Source organism: Crocodylus siamensis, chromosome 2, assembly GCF_052110815.1.
Source record: "Crocodylus siamensis isolate JL-2025a chromosome 2, ASM5211081v1, whole genome shotgun sequence".
In the NCBI taxonomy this organism is placed as follows: domain Eukaryota; kingdom Metazoa; phylum Chordata; order Crocodylia; family Crocodylidae; genus Crocodylus; species Crocodylus siamensis.
This window is the reverse complement of record NC_143396.1, coordinates 180,295,820-180,318,714: the sequence shown is the minus strand read 5'-3', so window position 1 is coordinate 180,318,714 and position 22,895 is coordinate 180,295,820. Positions and strand designations below refer to the sequence as shown.

The 22,895-nt window shown below is 45.6% G+C and overlaps 1 protein-coding gene across 2 annotated transcripts; it reads left to right on the top strand.

Moving 5' to 3' along the window:
• Positions 1–3,408: 3,408 nt before the first annotated feature.
• On the top strand, positions 3,409–21,744 carry LOC149871411 (cytosolic 5'-nucleotidase 1A-like). Of its 2 annotated transcripts, XM_090032469.1 has the most exons (7): positions 3,409–3,561; positions 9,356–9,414; positions 10,752–10,919; positions 13,289–13,418; positions 14,883–15,005; positions 16,142–16,320; positions 17,589–21,744. In XM_090032469.1, the coding sequence occupies exons 2-7, from the start codon at positions 9,370–9,372 to the stop codon at positions 17,889–17,891; spliced, it is 948 nt and encodes a 315-aa protein (XP_089888595.1). In that variant the 5' UTR covers positions 3,409–3,561; positions 9,356–9,369; the 3' UTR covers positions 17,892–21,744. The 2 variants fall into 2 exon arrangements, with proteins under 2 accessions (XP_089888595.1, XP_089888596.1); XM_090032470.1 differs by lacking the exon at positions 10,752–10,919.
• Positions 21,745–22,895: the final 1,151 nt, after the last annotated feature.

The following is a 22,895-nucleotide window of genomic DNA, read 5'->3' as shown; positions in this document are numbered from 1 at the left end:
AGCCAGTGGGGATTGCTGACTGCCCACAGATGCCACCAGCGGTATCGGTGGCGGGGAGGGGGAGGTGGTGAGCAGCGACCACCCGCAGGCGCTGCTGACAGTGTTGGCAGCACCTTTTTGTAGGGGGTGTGCCGCCACGCTCGGGGGGTGCACTTGTACCCGCATGCACCCCCTACGCATTGCCCCTGCTAAGCAAACAGAAATTAGTTAGTGAATAAATGATTAATTAACTCTCCCCCGGAAAGGTGTAACTGGCACAGAGCTTACAGACGGACGATTCCACTTACAGCTTTAGCAGATGGACGATTTGGGTTTGTGGATAAAGAGCTTTAGGGTTGTTAGTAGGGCTGTGTGAAACAGCACTGTTGGATTTCAACTTCCATTTCACCATTTTGATGGGATAGTGTATCATTTTGAGTTTTGTTTAATTTTGAAGCACTGTTATGTTTTGTTTCATCAAAACTGTTTTGCTGTTTTGAAGTTTCGTCTATAGGCTATAATGGGGAAGCACAGAACTGTCTATAACGTTGTCATTCCTTGCCTGATTCAAATGAAAATAGCAGTAGCCTCTGCTGAGGCCATGAAGCCTGACAAGTTTCAAGGAGATAGGTGCAGTGATTTCTGGGAAACTGCACCTCAAGTTGCTGACAAGCAAAACTTGTGATGTGTGTGACTGTGTGTTAAGGTTAGCCCTCACTGGTGCTGGGTCCTCTACACCACATAGTAGTGTGCCCCAATCAGGCCTCCTCCTCCCCTACAGCCTCATCCTGGTCCACCACTTTAAATAACAACAGGTAATAACTTAGTAAGCAGCACAGTAGCACTAGCAGCATCTCAGGCAGCCAAACTGTCAGATTAGAGACTTTCTTTTGTCCCCTGCAGGAGCTGCTTCTCCAGCAGCTGCCAGAGAACTCTCCCTGCCAGCCCCAGCCCAGGGGCTTAGATGTGCCGAGGGCCCTGCGTCCTTCGGTCAGGTGCTAGGGGTGTTGCTCTAAGGACATCGCACTGACAGACAAGGTTATTTGGGTCAATCTGGTATCTTTTAGTAGACCAACTAAATAGTTAGAGAAATATATCTTAGTAAGGTTTCAGGTTGAAAAACTTTGTCAGGCTGAGGAAACACCTGTACTTGGTGTTCCTGGATGGAAGGTATAGTAAAGAAGCCAAAGGCTGGCACACAATGCACGCAAGAAAGCCAGCCAGTGAAAATGGAAATGGAGGTGTCAGGGGGTGAAGGACAGGATGGTGGGGGGGAGAGGTAGCAGCACAGGTAAAAGTGCAGAGGTGCCTCAGGAGTCAGATGTCCGTCAACTTGTAGTAGTTTAGAATTCCACTGTCTATATTGAGTCCATGAGTTTCTGTACATAGGAGACTATGAACTACACTTCATCAGACTCGTCCATGAAAAGTGGTTTGTTTGTAAATGCAAACAAGCACTGAACCTCACTAACCTGATCACCAGAAGCCAACTTCCTGCAGCCCAAAACACACCAAGTGGAACCAGGCTGTGCCATGAAAAGGTATGCAAAACCTGCTAACAATATCGCCAGTATGGAGATATCTTCACAATACAGTACATATCTCCCTGATGGAAGGTACATAGGAGACACCAAGCAACAACTGCACACCAGAATGAGCACGTACCGGAAATCTATCAAGGACAAGAACAGAACATCAGCTGTCTCCAATCTCTCAGGCCTGATCCTCAAAGGGGATTTACAAACCACTTTTCAATTTTCAAATGAACCCCCTTTCTTCCTTTTCTGCCTCTGGGGGCCATGCCGGCTGGTGTCTGGCAACACCCCTGCCCCTGCAGCAGCAATGGGGGAGCACCAGGCAGACCCTGGCCTGGGTTGGTGCTGGTGGGAAAGGGAGGGGGAAATTAAACCTCCTCCCTGGCCAGTTCACTTGAGGCTACTGCTGGGGCTGGCCACACCCCTGCCACTGGAGCAGTGAGGGGAGAAATGCCTGGCAGGGGTTGTCTGTCAGACCCTGCTGGGGTCCATGCTGGTGGGAGGAGGGAATAAACCTCTTCCCTGTCCCCTTCACCTTAAGGGGGCTGGTGTCTGGCCAGCCCCCTGCCCCTGCCCATCCCTGCTGCGGCTAGGGAGCAAAGGTGTGGGACCAGCCCTGCTCTGCTGGAGCAGGCAGCACAGCCCCGTCCAGGGCTGTAGACCATGCCGGGATGCTGGGGGACTCTGGTTTAAGTTAAACCATGAAGGGGTCTGGGATAGACATTACGTAAACTGGTTTGAGCTCAATCAGTTAAGTCTGATACTACATTCAGCTAGGATGATCTCAAACTGGCTTCAGCCATTCTGAAACCGGTTTATGTGCACTGGACATATGTTCTGTTACAGGTCTAAACTGGTTCTGATCACTTCAACTAGTTCATGTGTAATGTCTGTCCCAAGCCCCTGTCTACATTTAGCACTTCCTATGCTAATGGCAATAAGGATGAACCATTATGATGAGCAACAGTAGGAATTTTTTGTTGACAAACAATCTTTGTGCAATGAATCTGTGTCCTGCACGTTCTGTGTCACTCCTTGGTGCTCCACCTACAGATCAAGTGGCATTTTCATATGCTCTGATATTGCTAATGTGTCTGGCAATACCCCTGTCCCTGCCCTTGCAGCAGTGAGGGGGGAGTGCCAGGCAGACCCTGGCTTGATACAGTTTTTAGAAAACGGATGGGAAAAGTGCCAAGAATGTTAAAAGAACTTCTAAGTTCTGGAAAACGTGAAAATCTTCATATGACATAGGGACTCTCCCTATGCCTGAAGTGTTTGTGCCCTAAAGTTTGCAAAGAACTATTTTTCCAACTATTTAGTTGGTCTAATAAAAGATATCACATCTACCCAAAGAGCCCTGTCTTCATATATCCAAGGGATTTTTTTCTGCCTTCTTCTAATACTCTGTGCTACCCCAGCCTTTCCCTGGTAGTTTCTGAACTAACTGTTTCCATATGTCTGTTTTGTAAAGGACTTGCATTTCTGGGCAGGCCTGTGTATATATTGTGGTCAAAACAATGGACATTTTGGAGTGCCATGAAATGAAACGTCTGACAGTAAGTTAAGAATAGCTCCGAATCCAAAAATAGAAGAAACTACAGACTGTTGCAGGGAGTGAATAAACATACCGAGGGGGGGAAGTTAGAAGCCAGCCTTGTTTAATCCACCTTCCCGGTTTACTGCTGCCTTTTCATCAGCTACTGGGCTCAGTCCAGACCTATCATCAGGGAAGGGCCTTGGGATCCACCCTAAAGAGTAAAAACCACCCCCACACAGCCTGGCCACCTCCTATGCACCACAGCTGGGAAGTGGAGTCCAAATCCTCTTCTTTGCTCACAGTCTGACCTGATTCCAGGCAGATGAACAACTACAAATCCCAGCATGCTCGGGAGGATCACTGAGCAAAGGCATTGCCTCTGTCTGTTTCCTGCCAGAGATGGGAACTATAAAAGGCAGGCTGTTTCTTAAAAGTTTAATTGATTTGGATGCTGCTGCCCTTGGTGTTGCAGGGACAGAGCGGTCCTGGAGAGCAAAGGGAGCACACACGGTGAGTTTGGCTTTGTCTTAGCACTTGAATGCTTCTCTTGTAGCAGTTTGTAAAAAAGCGTGCTCTAAAAGGCACGTCAGCTGCTGGTCCATTTGCTTTCACTGTGCACCCCTCTCAGACGACGTCCTCAGTGGGCTCTTCTCAGTCTCCAGATACATGCTGGACAGCCCCAAGACTCATTGGGAGGGTGAGGATGGGATTGGAAAGTGTATGTGTAAGGATACCAACTGGGAAATTAGCTAAATTCAGTTATACAGAAGCAGCCAGATTTATTTTGGGGTGGAAGGCTGGGAAAACAAGAGTCCAGCGTAATGTTTGTGAGACCCGAAGTTCATTTCCAGATACAAAGAGAGCTGTTCTGTCTTTAGCTCAGTGGCCAGCAGGCGAAGTTAGAGCCACTTGTTTTGGTTTCATTTCTTTTTTTGCTTTCAGTCTCAGTGATGAGACCCAGGTAGATCATGTAGGTCTCGATTACGGTGCTGTGACGTCTTGAGATGCTTTGAGACCCTTTCAAGGCTGCCATGGGACGCCACGCAGTGTTAGCACTATGAGGGTGTGTGAACATGATAAACCCAGGGATTTCAAATACAAATCCATAGTGTTAAAAACATTTTGCCCTGCTGTGGTTTTTCGGACTTCTTTGCAACAGAAGAGTCAATAAATGAGGGAAAGCTAAAAGCTAGCAGTTTCCAAGGGGTGCCTCAAGTCTAAAAAGCTTGAGAACCCGTGATGTAGGTGAATGTTACAGGAAACTTTTCACTGCCCAGCAAGCTAATTTCCCCTGCTTGTTGTCCATCCCTTCACAACGCTATTCCTTCTCTGTTCTGATGGGAATTCCCTTTCAAATGCATTATGTAGGCCTAGGATAGAGACAGAGAAATCCGACTGCAAATCAGCATCTCCCTCAACACCCTCCCGTTCTGATGCAGTCTGAGTACTGACAGATCTTCCATATGGCTGTTACATGTTACACTGGTGTGTAAGGGCTTTAAGGGTTAAGGTTTCTCACAGAGGCTATGTCTATACTATGGCCTTGGCTTTCTCTTTGGAAAAGATGCTCTCAAGCACACACCAGCCACCCACTCCTTGCATGCATCAAACCTAAATGTGCACGGTGATCCCAGTATGGGGGTACTCCCTACTCCATGTTTGCTCTAGAGATGTTCGTCTCTAGTAAGCTTGAAAGCAGCTGTTGGGGTAGCTCTGGTGCAGCTTCACCACTACAGTTCTCGATTTGGCAGGTAGAAATGGGAGCAGGTGAGTGGGCTGTGCTTGAACACACCCCTTCCCACACAACAGCCCTGCAGACGCAGGGCTGACATTTCCAGAGAGTCTAGGCAGGGCCCCATGAATCTCTCATTGCTCTGTCCAGCCAGAATAAATGGTAAAAGAAAATCTCTTGCAAGCACAGTAGCTCCCTGAATACCACATGGTCAAGCCAAGTTAGTCCTGAGGCTGCTGCAACTGTTAGCACCTTAAATGCTGTAACAACCCTCCTCCATTCCTCCTTGTGTTTGGACACAGTGGTTGTAGACCCAGGCCTTGACCGATCCAGCATGAGGTTAGTTGAGTTGCTTTGCATCACTGGTGATTCTTTGGGCAAGGAGACCTACTGGCACCCATCTCCTCTCCAGGTATCGATGGCTGTTGGCTCACAGGAAGCATATCTGCCCTTTGACAGGTCTTGTTTTTAGTCCTATTGGGTGTCCACACATCCTCTTTACCTAGGCTAGCCCAGGTGCGGGCACTGGTTTAGTCACCGACAACCTAACCATGGAACAGGTTGTACTGGTTCACATGGTACCAGGCAGTAGACCCAAGAGAGGCCTGGCCTGACAGGGGTGCACCACATCGTACTAGGAGGGAAAAAAAGCCTGAGTGGAAGAACAATGGGGCAAGTAAAAGTCCTAGTAAAGCCAAACTTCTGACATGCTGGAAAGTATGATCAGTTGAAACAGTCCTTTGTTCTATAGGCAGTGGGTGCCAGCCAGACAGTCAGAACATGACTTGACTTGGGCTAGTTGCTGGTCCTATAGCGCTCGCTGCGTGAGCAGATTGCAGTTAACTCGGACAGAGGAGGCTTTCTGTGAAACTGTATTAAAGAAGTCTGATGAGCACTGCACTCCATATTAAGAGAGAAAGTTTTGAAAGAGGTGTTCTTAAGCAGAAAGGACAAATAAGGTGAAACTAGAGAAATTTGTAACTGGTTTGAGGCTGAAGAACCTTGTAATTTGGAAGGGAGTCGGGAGCTGACTAAGTCCCTGGTAATAAACCAGACGGTGACATGGATCTGGGACAAAACTACTGAGAGAGAGGCATCCAGTATTAACTGGGACATCCAGTATTAACTGTTGATTGAATCTGCCCAACAACAGAAGTCACTCCGTCTAGAATTAAGCCTATATAGGGTGAACCATGATTGTGACACTATGGACATGACAGAGAAAGCAAAATGGTACGGGAAATGACACACAGCTGCCATAAAGACAAGTGGAGCTCAGAACTGGAGACCAGGAAAAACAGCACATGGAGCTACACAACACAAGCCAAGACAATGCTTGGCAATGTGGAAAAAGGTGCAAGAACTGCAATGGATTACAGTGCTTTGTTTGAGTTTGCAAGCACCAGCAGAATGTGCACAATGAGGACAAAGAAGACACTGACAGCACAACAACCTCAGATAAATTCTTCATAGGGATAGTGGACAATGGAGTAGCAGATGTTTAGACTATCCATGTCAAAGCAACTGGCACATTTATGAACTTAAGTTGGACACAGGTACACAAACCAATGCTTTGCCAGAAAGAGAGAGACTATTCTGTGTGGCTGCTGCAGACAAGACAAGGATCAACAATCTTAAATTGGGAAGTTTAGATTAGACATTGACATTAGGAAGAGCTCTCTCATTACGAGGGTGATTAAGTGACAGAGCACACTGCCTCCAGAGTTTGTAGAAACTCCATCCTTGGTAGTTTTTAAGAGCAGTTTAGACAAACACTTATCTAGGATGGTTTAGACAGGGATGATCTTGCCCTGCTCTAGACCTTGCCTAACTAGGTAATCTGCTGAGGTCCCTTCCAGTCCTATTTGTCTGTGGTTTAGAAATAAAAGTTAACAGGTGAATATCCTTCAGGGATTGAAAAAAATCTAAGAAAAGAACAAGAGACATTTTATAGTAGCATTAAATGGACAACAACACAAAGGAAAAACTTAAGCTTTGTCACATGCCAAGAATACAGGCCAAGACAAGTGAAAGGGCCCATCCTAGTGGTATAGGAAAAAATGGTTCCCTGAGGCAAAACACGCAGAGGGTTGTGTTGGCTGGAATAAAGCTCTATATGTTTTAAACCACGGATGCTCAACACCCAGCCTGCAAGCCAAATGCAGCCAATGGACTCTTGGAATCTGGCCCGCAGGGCTCTTCACAGGCCGAGAAACGTGGCAGCAGGAGAGCAGTGGCACTACTGCCACAACTCCTTGCTGCCAAAATCCCAAACTCCATAGGGAGGGCAGAGCTGGGCCACAAGCCACCCTCTGCACAGCCAGACTGGGGTTGGGCCATGCCCCTGCTTCCCACGCAGTTAGGCTATGCATCCCCCCCCACCTCACAGGGTTGTATTGGGACCAGGTCATGCCCCCCTCACTGCACATAGCTGGATCAGGGCTGGGCTACCCACCTCTGTATGGCTACATGGGTCCCTGCTGCACCTGTCGTAGGCACCAGATTGGGTCCACTGGCTGGATCTGACCCATGGAGGGAGGGATTGGGCACTGCCCATTAGGCCTGCTGGTCAAAAAGGTTGAGCACTACTCTCCTAAACTAGTCTGACTTCCCTGAGATAGTCTGACTAGTTTGTATAACCCCCAGTCCAACAAGCTGGTGGAAAACATATAATAAGGCAAATCCTGAAAAAAATTGTGGAGTCAGACTCTGATGCATATTCACCACATTTAGCTTACAGAAGAGCACCAACAAAGAAGGGGTTGTCATCTGCTGCTGTTTTAACTGAAGGCTGAACGTAAGATTGCCTGCACTGTTAGGCTGGGGACAGAAGTTACACAAACCGATTTAAGTGATCAGAAACTGGTTTAAACCTATAACAGCAGAAGTTCTTACAGTTTCATAGTTCAGTGCACATAAACCAGTTTCAAAATGGCTGAAACCGGTTTAAGATAAACCTGGCTGAATGTAGTATCAGACTTAACTGATTGAGGTGACACCAGTTTATGGAACTTCTATCCCAGACCCTTCCTGATTTAAGTGAATCGGAGTCCCCAGCATCCCAGCATGCTTTGCAGCCCTGTGCTGCCTGCTCCAGAGAGCAAGGCTGGCCCTACCCCTCTACTTTGTAGCCAGAGCAGGGGCATGGCCAGACACCAGCCGGCATGGCCCCCTAAGATGAAGGGGACTGGGAAGTACACTACAAAATCAGCAGGTGTACTAAGCCTTCAAACCTGGCGAGTTGAGTTTTGGGGCCTGTCATCTCTCATTTGCCCAGCAAGGGTGGACCTTGAGCATCCTGGAGGTGAGGTCTATTCACAAACAGACATATAGCATGTAATTCCAGGAGCCCACCGAGCTCATAGACCACTGCATTCAAATCCCCAAAATACAGTCTTTTCTCTTTCTTAATCTACACTCCCTTTCTTCTGCTATAGTCCAGAGAGAGACCAGCTATCTCTGCACTCCCTATCCAAATTCATGGAACCCCACATTTGACTCTATCTTGGTGTCTACAAATCTAAGTAACCATGACTTTGGCTGGTCTGGGAGTTACCTGATTTACATTGACTATAGTTACTTGATTTATGTTAACTATAGTTACTTGACAGTGTTGGCTATAGGTGTCACCGACATAGATTAATGTATGCATCTCAGCTGTTACTGAATTTAGCAGAGTCTGGACTTTGCCTCTGTTTTTACAACCAGGTTGAGTTAACGGGTCTATTTTAAATAGTTTCACCACAGAGTTTAATACTGTAATTAAATACGTACGTATTCCATTTATGAAAGTAGCTGTTTATGCAATTAGTTAATTTCCTCAGGATTGCTTAAGTACTATACTAGCAACTTCCCTTTTGTTGAAAGACCAGCTTTTTGTACCAGATGCTTTGGGTCAAATTTTGTCCTGGTATACACCAGGTGGATTTTGAAGTGTGTTAATCAAAGAACTTTGCTCTTTGAGTCAAATGCACTGAACACCCACCTAGGCTCTTACATAGCACCAGTGAAACCCATTGAGTTAGGGAAGTATTGTGCACATTTTACAACTGGGAAGTGAGGTAGAAAGGGATTAAGTAATTTCCTCAGGAAAACAACAGGAGTCTGTGGCAGCGAGGAACTGAACCTGGAACTCTACGGTCCCATTTTCCAGAAAAACCTTCACTCCAAGACTGTCATTGATCATTAGCCCTAAATAGGCACTATGCACAGAAAGCAGGCATGCAAGAGGTCAATTGTTTATTTGTACCACAGCTTCTTTTTTTCTGACCAGTTCTGGAGATTAGTTCTAGCACCAATTACTTACTTTCTGTAACTAACTAGTTCTTCAAAAATATCAAAAGCTGGTATGGGCTAAATAGCAGTCTGTTTCATAAATCTGATAATGGCCAGATTAAATTGGAGTGGTTCATCCTGTATTCCTACTGCTGGACCACTGGTTACAACTTGCAAACAGCCGGTTAATGACAAGAATCTGTGACTAAAAATATGTGACAAATCTGTGTCATCTCCTGTGACAAAAATACTTATCTGTGTTGCATCAGTCCACTAACGTATTTTCCCTTGTTTGAGGTTGGAGATAGAAGATGGCAGAGGCTGACGGCACAGTTATCAACACCAACGTGAAACAGGTAAAAACAAAATGAAAAAACCCCATTTGATTTAACATGTTAAAGGCCGTATTTCAAGAACTTAATTTCAGGGCAATGTTCCAAAATTCTTGGGTTTCCAGATGAGCACGGTGCAATCTTCTAAGCACCGAGCTGGGAGCTAAAAAGTGCAGCTCTTAGTGAACCTTATGGCATCTCTGTGTTGGAAATGGTGGAAGGATTGAACCCTAGTTGCAAAAGAGTGGGTGAGACTAGATTCATTTGCAGAAACTTCCCTTTGCAGTGGCTGAGCTGAGCACTCTTAAGTGCATGCGTCAATTAAAAAATACTATACTATTATTGACTTTATTATGCTTGCAAGGCTGGGGCTGAGCTTACAAGAGTGGGGCCTAAATGCCAGTGAAGTGAGATGCATCACTAACAGACAGTGTAGCTAGACCACGATGACAACACACCTCACTAGATGTTTGTAAAGCATGTGCCATGGCTGTTGGAATCTACAGCTCTGCAAGGATGATGCCTCCAGGTCTGCCAAAACTAGGGAGCCATCCCCTCAAATTTAGGCAGTCCCCAGCAGCATTTGTCACTCTTGGCAGCAGCTTTTGTCAGTCTTGGCAGCTGAGTTGGGGGGGTCACATGGTTTCCAACCTGTCTATCCGTCTTCTCTAGTTTGAGGGGTAAGCGGTAAATACCATGGGTGTGCACTGCATCTGCATCTCCCTCAGTATTCAGCTGCCATGCTGAGGCTTAAATCTGAACTCATTCTGGTCAATACATTGTATGTAATAAGTGAGCTGTTTATGGAATAAGTGCCCTAGCCCATGTTCGTTCCTGTCTAGTCTCACCTCAGAGAACTGCTTCACTTATCAGGTATCTTGCAGCTGACACCAGCTTAGTCTCAGCTGCTGTGATAGACAAGACTTAGATGTACACGGATGCCCGCAACATCTAGGCTCTGAAAGGGGGACTACAGTAGTTGGAGACATAATGTAGAGACATTCAGAGGTAACATGTAGTAGCAGTGATACTGGCGGACCAAAGAAGGCTGGATAAGAGAGATCAGTGGCTGTGCCTTTTCCAGACTTTTATTTTCCCTCTGAACTGCCTCTTGCCTAGGGTGACTGGCTGCCTGTGGTGGGAGAGAGGGAAGTTGAATGAATAGGAGCTAATGTAGAGGCAAGGCAGAGAAGAAGAAAATCGCTGCAGTGTCTAATACCTTGAGTCACCAATGCCAGTAGAGTAGCATTCTTATGCAGTTGCTTGGGTGATTTGTGTTTAAGAGCCCAAGATGTAAGTGGGAAAAATGCTGTGAGCTCCTTCTTAAGTCCATTCCTTCTTTTTGGCTCTCCCCTTCATAGAAAGACCCAAATGAGGCACTGGTCATTGCTGTGACAACTAGAGCCATCTTCAACCTAGAGGAGGAACACGAGCTGTTCCTGGCAAAGGGCAAGGAGGAGTTTGTGAGGCACCAGCAAGCCAATCAGGATAAGCCCCTGGAGCAAGGTACAGCCTTCCCTTTCATTCAGGTGAGACACCAGGAACAGACTTGGCTCCAATCAAGGGATGGGATTCTTGGCTTGTGGTCTTTTGTTTTTTCAATCTTTACAGTCTTTGCTTAACCCTGGGAGGGATTCTCCAATCACTCATGGGGAAGTATCAAATTCTCCTTTTACATAGGTAGGACACTTTACCCACAGTCAGGTTACCAGGCCAGCTGCTCTCATCAGACCAAGATGCTCTTAAATGAGCATGAGGTGTGGTTTCTGCTGCAACTGAAGTGAAGCAATTTGCTCAGCAATATGCCTGGCCTGGCTGTTTATAGATGTCAAGCTCTTTGCCATTGTTTGCCATCATTTAGGCATTTATCTCTAAGTTATCCGTCTTTGTTTACTTGGGGGAATGAGGGGATATACTACTGACTCAGGAAGCCAGGCACTACACAGTGGCTGACTGGCCAGCCTGGAAAGTGCTCAGGTGGGTTTCTAATTATTTAATGGTTAAGGTACCCAGAATGATGAAGAGAAGTCTGTACACTGCAGGTAACACTAGTTTCTTTGCTGCAGTCTTCCTAGTAACTTTATCTAGGAAAGGAAAGTTTGAGAGGCAGCATTAACAAGAACACCAGCCTAAAGAAGTTTCTTCCTGAGAAAGCGCCTTTTACCAAAAACATGGAGGGAAGATGACACCATGGGACACTGGTGACTTCTGAAAGTAGGGAGGCAAGTTGCATGTATAGTATAATATGGATTAAAAAAACCCCACAAAGTAGTGCTGGTGTCCTCCTGGTTTCCACTCAGATGTACAAGCCTCGGGAGTTGTTATTACCATTGTTGTTAGGACCTGTAGATCTTGCAAGGCTGAAAAAGAGGGCAAGGGTAAAGGGAGCTCTCTTCTCCACAGTGAACAAGAGTCTGGGGTGGTGTGACAGGAGTATCTCTGCTGTGATTTGGCCCTCTCCTTTTACCTCCCTGGGGCTCCTTGCTGCCCCCCTTCGCTCTAGGGCTCCTTGCTGCCCCCCTTCGCTCTAGGGCTGGGGCCAATGCACCCCAAATGCTGCACCCCATTCTGGCACCAGGGCCCCCATGCTACTGTGGAGTCCCTATGAGGCCTCCTCCAACCCCTAATAGCGTCACCCGGTCTTCAGTAAACACAAAAACCCGAAGCTCCTTGGCTATAACCAAACCGTCCGGTCAAAACAACATTCTACCCCTACCAGGAAAATACTCCAGCCCATGGCAGCAACCAGGGGATCCTCATGCAGTCAATCATCTCCTTTCTCTCTGCACTAGCCAACCTCCCCCCTCCTTGGCCACCAGAGGAGAACTGCCCTCCTAACCTAATGCCTGGGCTTAAGAAGGGCCAAGCCCTGCCCCTTCCTGTCAGCTGGTTCCCTTGGTTGCCCTAGCAACCAACTCTGTGCTGCCCTGGTGACTGGCAGTTGAGCCTCCCCTTTCTCACCACTAGGGGTCTCTCCCAAGCCATTTCTGCTTTCAGGCCCAGGGCACCCGAGTGCCCTGCAACAGGAGGGGACAAGGCATATTTGCTCCCTTGTATGATAAAGAGAGAAACTGTAGGAAAAAGGCAAGAGTCCCAACCCTGTCCTGTCAGTGGGCCTGAGACAGAGCCAAGAAGGAGGAATCTGAAGAAGTCAAAAGAGTCTGGGAAGAGGCTGAAAAGAAGACTGGCTGGGTAGAGAGCCCCCAGAGGTGGGCTGTTTGTGGCAGACCAAAAGCAGCAGCCTTGAGAGTGGAAATGAAGCATGGGCAGCTGTCTGTCAGACCTGATACCTGCTTTGTTGAGGCCTTGAAGGTTTCAGATTGTGGCAGACCAGCAGAGTCAGTTGCATTGCTTTTGCATCCCCAGAGAGGGGAAAAGATTGACAGGACCTGGACAAGGGGCTTTGTCTCAGAGTGATAGTGGTGCAGTTGACTATTGCTGGTCCCAAAGGGGTAGATTTTTGGTTCAAGTTTATCCAACAGGTTAAAGTACTCAAACTAAATTACTAAACACCTGCTCACTGTTCAGGTTGGGATGTGACTACCAGAGCCTAGGGACCACAATGATTCAACATATTCACTGGCAGGATTGCTGTGCTGCCCTAGGTTAAAATCCCAGACAGAGTGCATAAGATAAAGCTATTCCTTCCACAACAGTCCGTCCGTGTCTGAGGAAGCCACCACATCATGCAGACAAACAAGGAGATCTCCAGTTGCCTGCATTAATGCAACTTACATGCTCTTCAACCCTGGGAGGGATGTGTGCATGCATGTGCTCATGTATGCATATGTGTGCGTGTGTGATGCTGGAATTGTATGAGAGAAGATTGTGAGCACTTTTTTGTTTGTATGCAACTTGGAGAACAGTCACTATGGTGTCCCTTCTCTGTCTCTCCCAGGCAGTACAATATGTGAATCAGAAACTCCTGGAGAGAAACCCTGAGGAAAAGAAGCTTTTTGATGTCATTGTGCTCTCCAACAACAGCCCAGAGAGTGGTGTGCGCATTGTAAACAGCGCTAAGCAATATGGTAAGGAAGCCGCCTTCCCTCACTTTGATGCCCGCCCTCCTTCAGTGAACAGGGGAATTATCCTCTCCTCCAAGGACTTCTGTGAAATCAAAAAAAGGAGATCCCAGTAGCCCAGGAAGGGAGACAGGACCTTTTGACTTTTATGAACTATATCAGTCATATGATAAATAAGGGAAGGGAGTATAAGAATAGAATGATAGCACTGAACGTGGTAGTAAAGTGTATGGGATACTGTATTTATCTGGAGAACATCTGCCTCCTCCAGGAGGATGCTTGGGGGTGGAGCATAGTGGGTGTGAAGCCTCCACACTGTGAGGACACCATGTAATGGTGGAAGTGCTGAAAGGATCAACCCATCATTTCCCATCATTGTGCAGAAGCAGTCAGGGAGGTGGGGAAGGAGGCTGAGAGCGCAGGGTCTAGTCATCCCTGGAGCTCCCGTTGCTGCTTCTGCACACTCCTTTTTAAAATCTTGGATCTGCTACTAACGTCAGGGGAACACAGCCTGGGTGTGCACATGGGCCACGGCAGCAGGAGAGCACTGGGCTAATGCTACAGGAATTATGTGATAACCCCCTGCAAGCTGGAAGGTCTCCCATGGGGAGGGCCAGCTACACTGGACCATACAACAGTGTGCCATATGCCTGAACTGTTGGTGGGAGTTCGTTCAGTTACTATGCAGTACTTAGGCCCACTCACCTAGCAGCCTCTCACCCAAATAGCATGAGACACTTGTGTGACCCAGTCTGAGTCACACTCTTTCCTGGGGCAGTTTGAGAACTGACCAACCCTGGTGGAGGTGGGGGCAGAATATTGCCCTAGCTTTCCCTCTTCCTCTGGAAGAGCTTGAGTCTATCACCTTTCAAAGCATGTGACAGGTCTGAATGCAGTCTTAGCATCTTGTTCCTGGTGGGTGCAACTTTGTCAATGGGTAGCTTTTTACCATCGCTTGGCACAAGTGGAAGCAGTCACAAAAAGAGCCCATTCATCAGAGATTCAGGCCTGGAGGGTGTTGGGAAGGTCTGGGTTAGGTGCAGAAATTAAAGGCTGGACAATTATGTTTTGAGACCTGTGGCTTTACAGGAACAGAGGAGCAATAGACAGCATCAGAAGTACCCAGAACAGCTTCCAGCTGCTGGCTGAAATGACTGAGAGGCACTCTTATTTACTGAAAATTTTTGGCAAGTCCTAACAGTCCCCTTTACTGATCATCTTAAGCCTTGTGGCCTGATGAATAGAGTATGGTTATGGGATTTGAGCAAGCTGGATTCCATTCCCAATATGTTGGGTGACACTGGACCATTTACTTTCCTCCTCCTTTCCTCAGTTTCCCCATCTATACCATGGAGATGATGATACTGAGCTTCTTAGCAGAGGGCTTTGAGATGCATGGAGGAGAAGACTTGCAGAAGAATTAGGGCTCATCATCTGCATTGATTTTCCTTTCCTTTTTCTGATATGAAGGTTTGGAGATCTCCAAATTCTGCTTTGTCAGCGATGAAGACTCCACCCAGTACTTGAAGTTCCATAATGTCAAGCTCTTCCTCTCGGCCGACAGGACGGATGTGTGCAATGCCCTTCGGAGAGGTGCGCACTCTCTCTCTCTGTCGTCTTTCATCCCCTCCCCCTTTCAGGCTGTGGCACTCAAGCCTGGTGCCATTTCCCCAAATCATTGTCCTTACCCAAGGTAGTGTCAAGCCTTGCACTTTCAGAGGGATTTATAACACGTTACTCAAAACTAGTTCTAGGTCGGAGCTTGATCTTTGTTAGAAAACAATTACAAACAAAATGGTTGGCAATTCAGTGGAGACTGGGAGTCATGTAGTGCCTTCTCACAGAAGTTTGATGGTGACTGTTTAATCAGTTGGTGGCTCTGTGGTACAGGTGGGCATGTACCTTGTTATCAATATATTATTGAAGAATTTACCCTCATCCAGGGAGTGTGGTTTCTCACATGTATTCAATATTCATTGAATAGCTTCTGTGGAAAGCTCTTTGTCTACAACCCAGCCATGAGCTGGCTGTTACGTGAATTTTGAGAGAGAGCCTCAAGCTGTTTTGACAGGTCACCTGCATATTCCTGCCCCCACAACAGCAAGAGTCATTGTGAATATCAGATTTCCAGGGCATCATGACTATCAACTGAAAATTGCTAATTCAATTAAAAATGAGCAGAACCACTTTTCTTAAGATGGGTGGATTTAAGTATGTGCTTAACCTCTTTCAGGGAAGGGGAGCCCTTGGCAGTGTAGGACAGACACCTGCTAGAGAGTACTGGCTACAGCAGATACAGAGGAGCCACAAGCCTCACTCCCTTAGTACCACTGGGGGCATTTTCAGACACTTAACATTTGAGCTGTGCATCTCCTCATGCCCAGAATGGTGCTGACTCTAGCTGCGTAATTGAGCCCTATTTCAGGATCTGTTCTCGTCTGGAGAAGCCAGAGCTTAGACGTCTTGATCCAAAACCTATTAAAATAAGTGAAAGTATTTCCATAGAGACAGTTGCCTCTGGATTGAGCCACAATAGAAGAAACTATGCATGTCCAGACTGTTCCCCACCCTCTTCTCTATCATACACAGACACAACATTTCCAGGTCTCAAGTGGGCATTGGATGCTTAGTCCAGGGCTCATATATTTTTGGGCCCTCACCAAAGCATAGATGCAGCTTCTCTGGTTCTCATCCTAAGTTGGGCATTGTCACTTCTTTCTGTCCCACAGGGGTTTCAGCTGCACTCATCTTCCAGCAGGAGGTGCAGGCTTCCAGCACCCAGCTGCGGGTGGTGTTTGATGGGGATGCTGTGCTCTTCTCAGATGAGACAGAGCGGGTTTTTCGAGAGAAGGGACTGGAGGGAGCTGTGGAGTATGAGAAGAGAATGGAGGCCGTGCCAATGGGAGAGGTGTGTTGGCTCATACTATCTTAAGTTGCTTAGTCCCTGAGATCTGGTTCCAGCTGCTGGGTCTGGCTCTGTGTATCGTCATCCTCTGTGAAACAGAGCAAGAACCTGCTTCTCCTGTCCAGTACCTTTTTCAGTAGCCTGTGCACAGACTCAAGGTCACCTCTGCCCTGTGCCCTGACTGCTCTGTGATCACTTCCTTTGACTTCATCTATGGCCAGTGGAAGCTAATGGAAAGTGTCCCACTGGTTTCAGTGACACCTGGGTCATCTACAGAGGAGGTTTGTGACACCAGCCCAGCACTTTATATCAGTCAAGGAGAGGTGGCTGTTTGCTTATTCCTTAAATCACAGTACTCGCAGGCTCTTAAGTACCAAATTCACGGTATTTTTCAGAATCACGAGGCGATTTCTGTGGTGCTGGTTAGGTGGGCCCACCTACTTTTCAGGAACATGGATAAGGCCACCGCATTCACAACTGACCTAACTTGTAGTTTAAACCAAGACGTCTGTAGCAAACGTCTAGCATACTAACCAAGCTTTGGACGTTTTTACAGAAGCACCACAGCACCAGGGACTCTGAAAAGCACCCAGTGCTGTGACACTTAGAGTTGAAAAAATGGCAAAATGCACATCAGTGCTGAGAAAATGGCAGCAGTGCGCTTTTGAACTAAAACACATAGAAGAAGGTGGTTAAGTTCAAAAGTGCACCACCGCTGCTTTCTGCGTGCTGACGCACGTTTCGCTGCTTAGACAACTGTACACAGCGCAGGGCAGTTCGCATCAGCTCGCATCAGATTAATTAAGTCTGCTGTGAAGCAGCAGATCTCTGGCACAATCACAGAACAAAAAAGTATGTGTATAAATGCCTTTGGGCACCACATGACAGAGCCAGGTTTGCTGGAGGCAAGGTGTCAACTCCATTCCTGTTTCCGGCCCCTAAGTTACATTATGAATTTTGGGCATGAATACCCAAAATGCTTTCCTTGTGTCATATTTCCATGTAAGTAGTTGCTGCCATGGCTTCTGGGGCTATTATATGGTTATTAATGGGTGAGGAAATGTCCATGAGACAACTCCCCAAACAATTCTTAGTCTGAGTTCCAGAATGATCAGAGACTTCACGCTGTAAGCAATCCCCAGTCCCAGCTTCTGTTGCAGATAGCTTAGAGCTTCCTTGTTTGGTTACTCCTTCCTAGTGATTTTTATGTAAAGCAGAAATTATCTTCTCTTCATCCACTCTTACACCATTAATTCCTGTGTGCTTTCCAGGGTCCACTGAAGGCATTTGCCATGCATCTTGGGAAGATGCGTCAGAAGTTCAGCCAAGAGAATTCCCCTATTCGCACCTACTTGGTGACTGCCCGTAGCGGCCGTGACATGGGCATCCGTGCCATCAAAACCCTTCGTGAATGGGGGCTGGCAATCGATGAGGCCTTCTTCATGGACGGGGCTCCCAAGGGCCCCATTCTCTCCAAGATCCAACCCCACATCTTCTTCGATGATGGGCTTCATCACATCCAGGGTGCCCAGGATGTTGGCATACCTTCAGCATGGGTCCCTTGTGACTGCTGATGGCCATGGATGAAGGGGCGAATGTCATCCAAATTACCCAAAGTGCATTTGTCAAATGTCAAGCCAAAGTTTACAGTGGAAGGGGTAAAGAGAGGATTTTTAAACCTGCATCAAACTCGAGAGAGGGAGAGAGAATTCTGCATGTGGATGTGATGCTGAATATCTTATTCTTGTATATCTCTGTTCCAAAGACATGCTCCATTTGATTTTTGGGAAGTAACAAAAGAAGCCTAAAATTTTACTAGAAGTACCTGCTTGAAATGTCACCTATATACCTCTCATCATTTGCTATAAGCTTTCTCTCCAAGGATTGTAGCCCATAGGGCCAGTATGCCACAGCAATCCTTCTGTGTGCTTTAGAACTACTGCTTCTTTAAAATGCCCTGTAATACAAGTATTGAAACAACAGCTCAGATGAAGAGATCATGGGAGCTGAAGAGAACATGTAATCATGTCACATTGACTTGGCAATGTGTAAACTATAGATGTAGTCAGAGATGAATGTTAGTCTTTAGGATTTGGGGCCAATACTACCTAAATTCCCAAATGTCTGCTAAATGCTATATCTGTTGAGGACTTTATTTTTCCAAAGGATTTTTTACGTGAATATTTTGTATGTGCTCGGCCAAATCCTGTGAAGTGCTAAGCCATTCACTCCAGCAGAAAATATAGGCGTTCAGCACTTTCTGGGATTTCATCCATTTAAGTATATATCTTCTCATTGAGTCTGGCTTGAATTTATACCTGGGCGAGAATCGGGTCTCACAGTAGCATGAATCTGCAGTCATTTCCAGAGAAGTCAATGAAGTTATATCACTGCAGTTGAGATGACACTCAAACCTTGAATATGTTGTAGTGAAATGAACAGCAACATCTCCCTCTCTCTTCTGTCTTCCTGCAGATTTCTTCACCAAACGGCACAGTGCAAGTGTGTCGTCACTTTATAATGCATAACTCTATAACAGCGCTTTTCTTGCAGTATCTCAGGGATGAGTCGGCAATACTGCAGGAATGACAGTCCCCATGTTCTAGCTGCCTATTCATGTTTAGGACCCTAGCCACCAGAATATGTGTATGTTTAACAAGTAGGCTTCTGAGACACATTCTTTATTACAAGCTATGAAACCACAGCTTCAGTGACTGGGTGAGCATGCAAGTTGAAGAAACATTGCTGAATCACAGGTGGCAAGAAATCCGAGTTACTGCAATGTCCAGTCTCCTTTTAGAGAGAGGAGTTTGGCTGGATTGTATCATAGCATCAGTATGATGCAGAGTTTTCTGGTAGGAAATTTATAGTATTTTAGGGGCATGTGAGCGTGTATCTATTTATAAAGAGAAATAATGACCAGATTCTCAGTACATGTAAATCTGTGGTAGCTGTGTTGACCACTAGTTTAGAACAGCTGAGGATCTGTATGTGTGAGAGAGAGAGGGAGAGAGACGCTGGAATAATGGCCTGTCATTTCAGATATCACAGCAAAGGGCTCAGACCAGTACCATGCAAACACTGAATTGTCTTGTGTCTTAGGCTAAAGCCCATTTATCCTCTTCTCCTTGCTGGCCTCAATAGCTGGTATCTGATGGCACTGGGATATTGCTTTTGCTGGCACCAGTGCATCTTATGCCTAGAGTGAGTGGATTTGGTTTGGGCTTTTTTACTAGAGAGGATGCAATAAGTTGGAGCCACTCTGACTTTGCTAGATTGCATTAGTAGGTTTCGAGTATTATTGTAGCTGTGATGGTCCAAGAAATATATGAGAAGCAAGGGTTTTTGGGATATCTTTTATTGGACAAGCTATATAATTTGAAGAGATGTTAGACAATCTTCCATGTACCTGAGGAAGGGCACTTTGTGCCTGAAAGCTTGTCTAACATCTCTTTCAACTATACAGTTGGTCCAGTAATATACTGCCAAAAAACCACTTCCTTCTTTGCCAGATTGCAGTTTCTTGCCAAGGACTGAATTTGAGCAATCTGTCTATGCACACACTTGCCACTAGAGGCCACCATGCCATCTCACTGAGAGGTGCAGGCTGGCTAGCTGGCCCTACCATGGCTGCAGACGTGCAGGGGACATAAAGTTATACTCAGAGCTCTTAGCTTCCTTTTCCCAGGGATCTGTTTTAAACAGTGGGTATGAATAAAATATGCTTTGAAAAGGCCCATTTAAAAGGTACTAGTAGACATAGCCACACAAATGATGGACATTCCACAAATGCAGGGCCCATTGATTTGAGAAAACGCTCATAGACCAACTTGAAGCAAAGAACCGGTCATCAGTTCTCTTTTCCTGAGCCTGGAGGAGCCTAGAAGCAGTTTTGCTTCCCTGACAGCTGATGGATGGAGATGCAGCAGTTAACTCAGAGGAGTCCCTTCCCCAACACTAGCTGAAAAGATGCCTGTTCTACCACTGGGAGCGGGAGAGTGTGTGAAGGTCCAGGACAGCAGGGGACAAGGTAAAGCATCCCCAGGTTCTAGTCTGAGTATTGATGACAGCTCCTATTCCGAAGGGGGAGATCATGCTACCTCTTTTGTAAATAGATTTCTCATAGGAAGAGACATCTTCAGTTTGGACTTTGGTAGTTGGCTGTGTGGTTTGATGAGTGTAAGGAGTGCCGAGCTGAAGTCATTGGTGCAGAAAGGCCTTGAAGTACACTTTCTACCAATGGCAATGCAAGAAGAGCGGGTTAAAAATGGTCTTTTTTTTCCCCTTGGACAAAACAATGTTAATACAGAGATTTTACTTTGATTTTTCTATGAAAGAAGGAATGATTTTCCCAGGTTAAAGGAGAGTTTTCAGTTCATTTCAAAAAGGAAATTTAATTCTAGTTTCACCTTAGTTTTCAAAAAAAATTAATTGAAACTTAGCAAAATAAGCTTGGTTTCCTATTGAATCTTTTTTAAAACAAAAAAACCCCCAAATCCTGTCAAATAGGATAAGTTTCATAAAGCACTTTACTGAAATTAGTAGTGACTGGGGGGTGGGAAAATAGGAGGAAGACAGCAGAAAATGGTTAATCAGTTCTAATTACCAGTAACAGTGGCACAAGTTAAGTTTTCTACTGTGTTTGAGCCTTAAGTCACTTGAGGCTCGTATGAGTGAGCTCTAAGCATTTATTCCACCGGTCCTTGAGAAAGGGAAATCATAGATTTCACAAATAGGAGTCTTACGAGGGCATCTCTGCCGTATACCACGTTGGATAGGATGCAAGACTGTCTGTCTCACAATGGGGCTTATATCCGACTCTTCCACAAGAGATTGTTGCTAAAATTCTCTCCTATTCATGTTGCCCCTTCCTTTAGGTTACCTCATGTCCTTTCAGTGTTACAAAGCCACAATGTTTCTCCATTTAGTGCATTCTGTACTTATCCCATGGGCTAACATGGTACATCATCAACCCTGGTTGATTCATCTTTCCTATTTTTATTTAAATTTTCTTCATTGACAGGAGCCAGAAAAATCCATGTCTGTAGCATTAGATAAAAATGATGATAACACTGAGCCAGGACAGTTATCTGGAAGGTCAGTGTTGGTTAATATAACATTAACTGTGCCAAACTGATAAATATCTAGATAGGAAATGAGAAGCATATTGTACATTAGACAGAATACTCTGAATAACATTGTGAAAAAAGATGGGAACATGAGATCAATACTGTTATTACCATACAGCCCCAGTTGATGAGTTAGTTAGGGATCATGGGAGAAACAAGGGGGGGACAGGCAACTATTTTCTATTTAACCATGTTCAGAAAATGAAACTTTAAAAAAAAATTATTTACAATTTAAATTCAACTCCTTCAAATGCTGTTTTCTGCAATAAATAAAATGCATTGATATCAAACTGTTGGTGTCAAGAATTTCTCTCCCCAGTGTTGTGTTTGATTGAAATAGGTTATTGAGTAGAAAATAGCTTAATTTAAAAAAGAAATACCTCTCTCAAATTTAAGAGAAGAGCTGAGTCTCGGTCTTAGATTTTTTTTTATTTAGCAAGAGAGTTTAGTACTGCTTCACAAACACCAGTGAATTTCTTCATACCACTTCTGTGAGGTGAGGAACTATTATTATCCCCATTTTACAAATGATGCACAGTAAGATTAAGTTCAAGCATCTGCTAGTTTTGCATGCTCAGTTTAAGACACGGAGGGACATATTTTTCATAGTCCTTGGCATTATACAGTACTTTATACACAAACAGCCCAGCTCTGTAAAAGCCTAGCATTTCTGCTAACCAGGCCCCACAACTGCTAGTAAATAAATTTAGTACCACCTCTGAAATCCTGGGTCTAGGTAACTTGTCCAGCATAACGTAGGAATTCTGTGGCAGAAGCATAAATAAAACCCAATTCTGCAAGGCAACATTTGACTCTGCAGTCCCTTGCCTCATTCACTATATCCCTTCTAACTTCTGTAAAAAATGAGACAGGCAATAGCTTCCTATACCACATACTTCCCCAATTCATCCAGCTTAACCCTATCCTTCCAGCTCAAGCAAGGACTCCTTGCGCAGGCAATTCAAGAGCTCACATCCAGGTTTCTAATTAGAGTTCCAATATTCTTCCCACTCTGGTTCCAAGTCCCTGTTTCCCTCTCTCCCCCAGGACCCTCATCCCACTCTTCTAACTTAGGTTTTGTGTCCCAGTCTTTTAGCCCAACCAGTTCTAGTCTGTTCCTTCAACTAATTCAATTCAATTTCAGTATTCCCTTAACAATTGCTTCCTTGTTGCAATTCATTCCAGCCACTACTCCCATTCCAGCTCTCATCCATACTTCATTAACTCATATAGTTAGTTTACTCCTCCTTTATGCAGACTAGTCCCTGTCAATGGAAAAAATGAGACAATAGGAAAGAGAGAATCCTTTTACTCAATTACTTGTACCACAGTAGCAATAGTTACAATGACAGTCCTGCTCACCCCCTGAATCCATAAGCTAAAGTATACTCAACCCAATCCTTGGAGAATTTATCTATTAAAATCTAAATGTATGGCTGAGACAGTGGT

Coding starts and splice junctions, on each gene's coding strand:
- LOC149871411 (XM_090032469.1), top strand. CDS start 9,370: ATGGCAGAGGCTGACGGCACAGTTATCAACACCAACGTGAAACAG. Junction 9,415..10,751: donor TCAACACCAACGTGAAACAG/GTAAAAACAAAA, acceptor TCCCCTTCATAG/AAAGACCCAAATGAGGCACT. Junction 16,321..17,588: donor AGGCCGTGCCAATGGGAGAG/GTGTGTTGGCTC, acceptor TGTGCTTTCCAG/GGTCCACTGAAGGCATTTGC.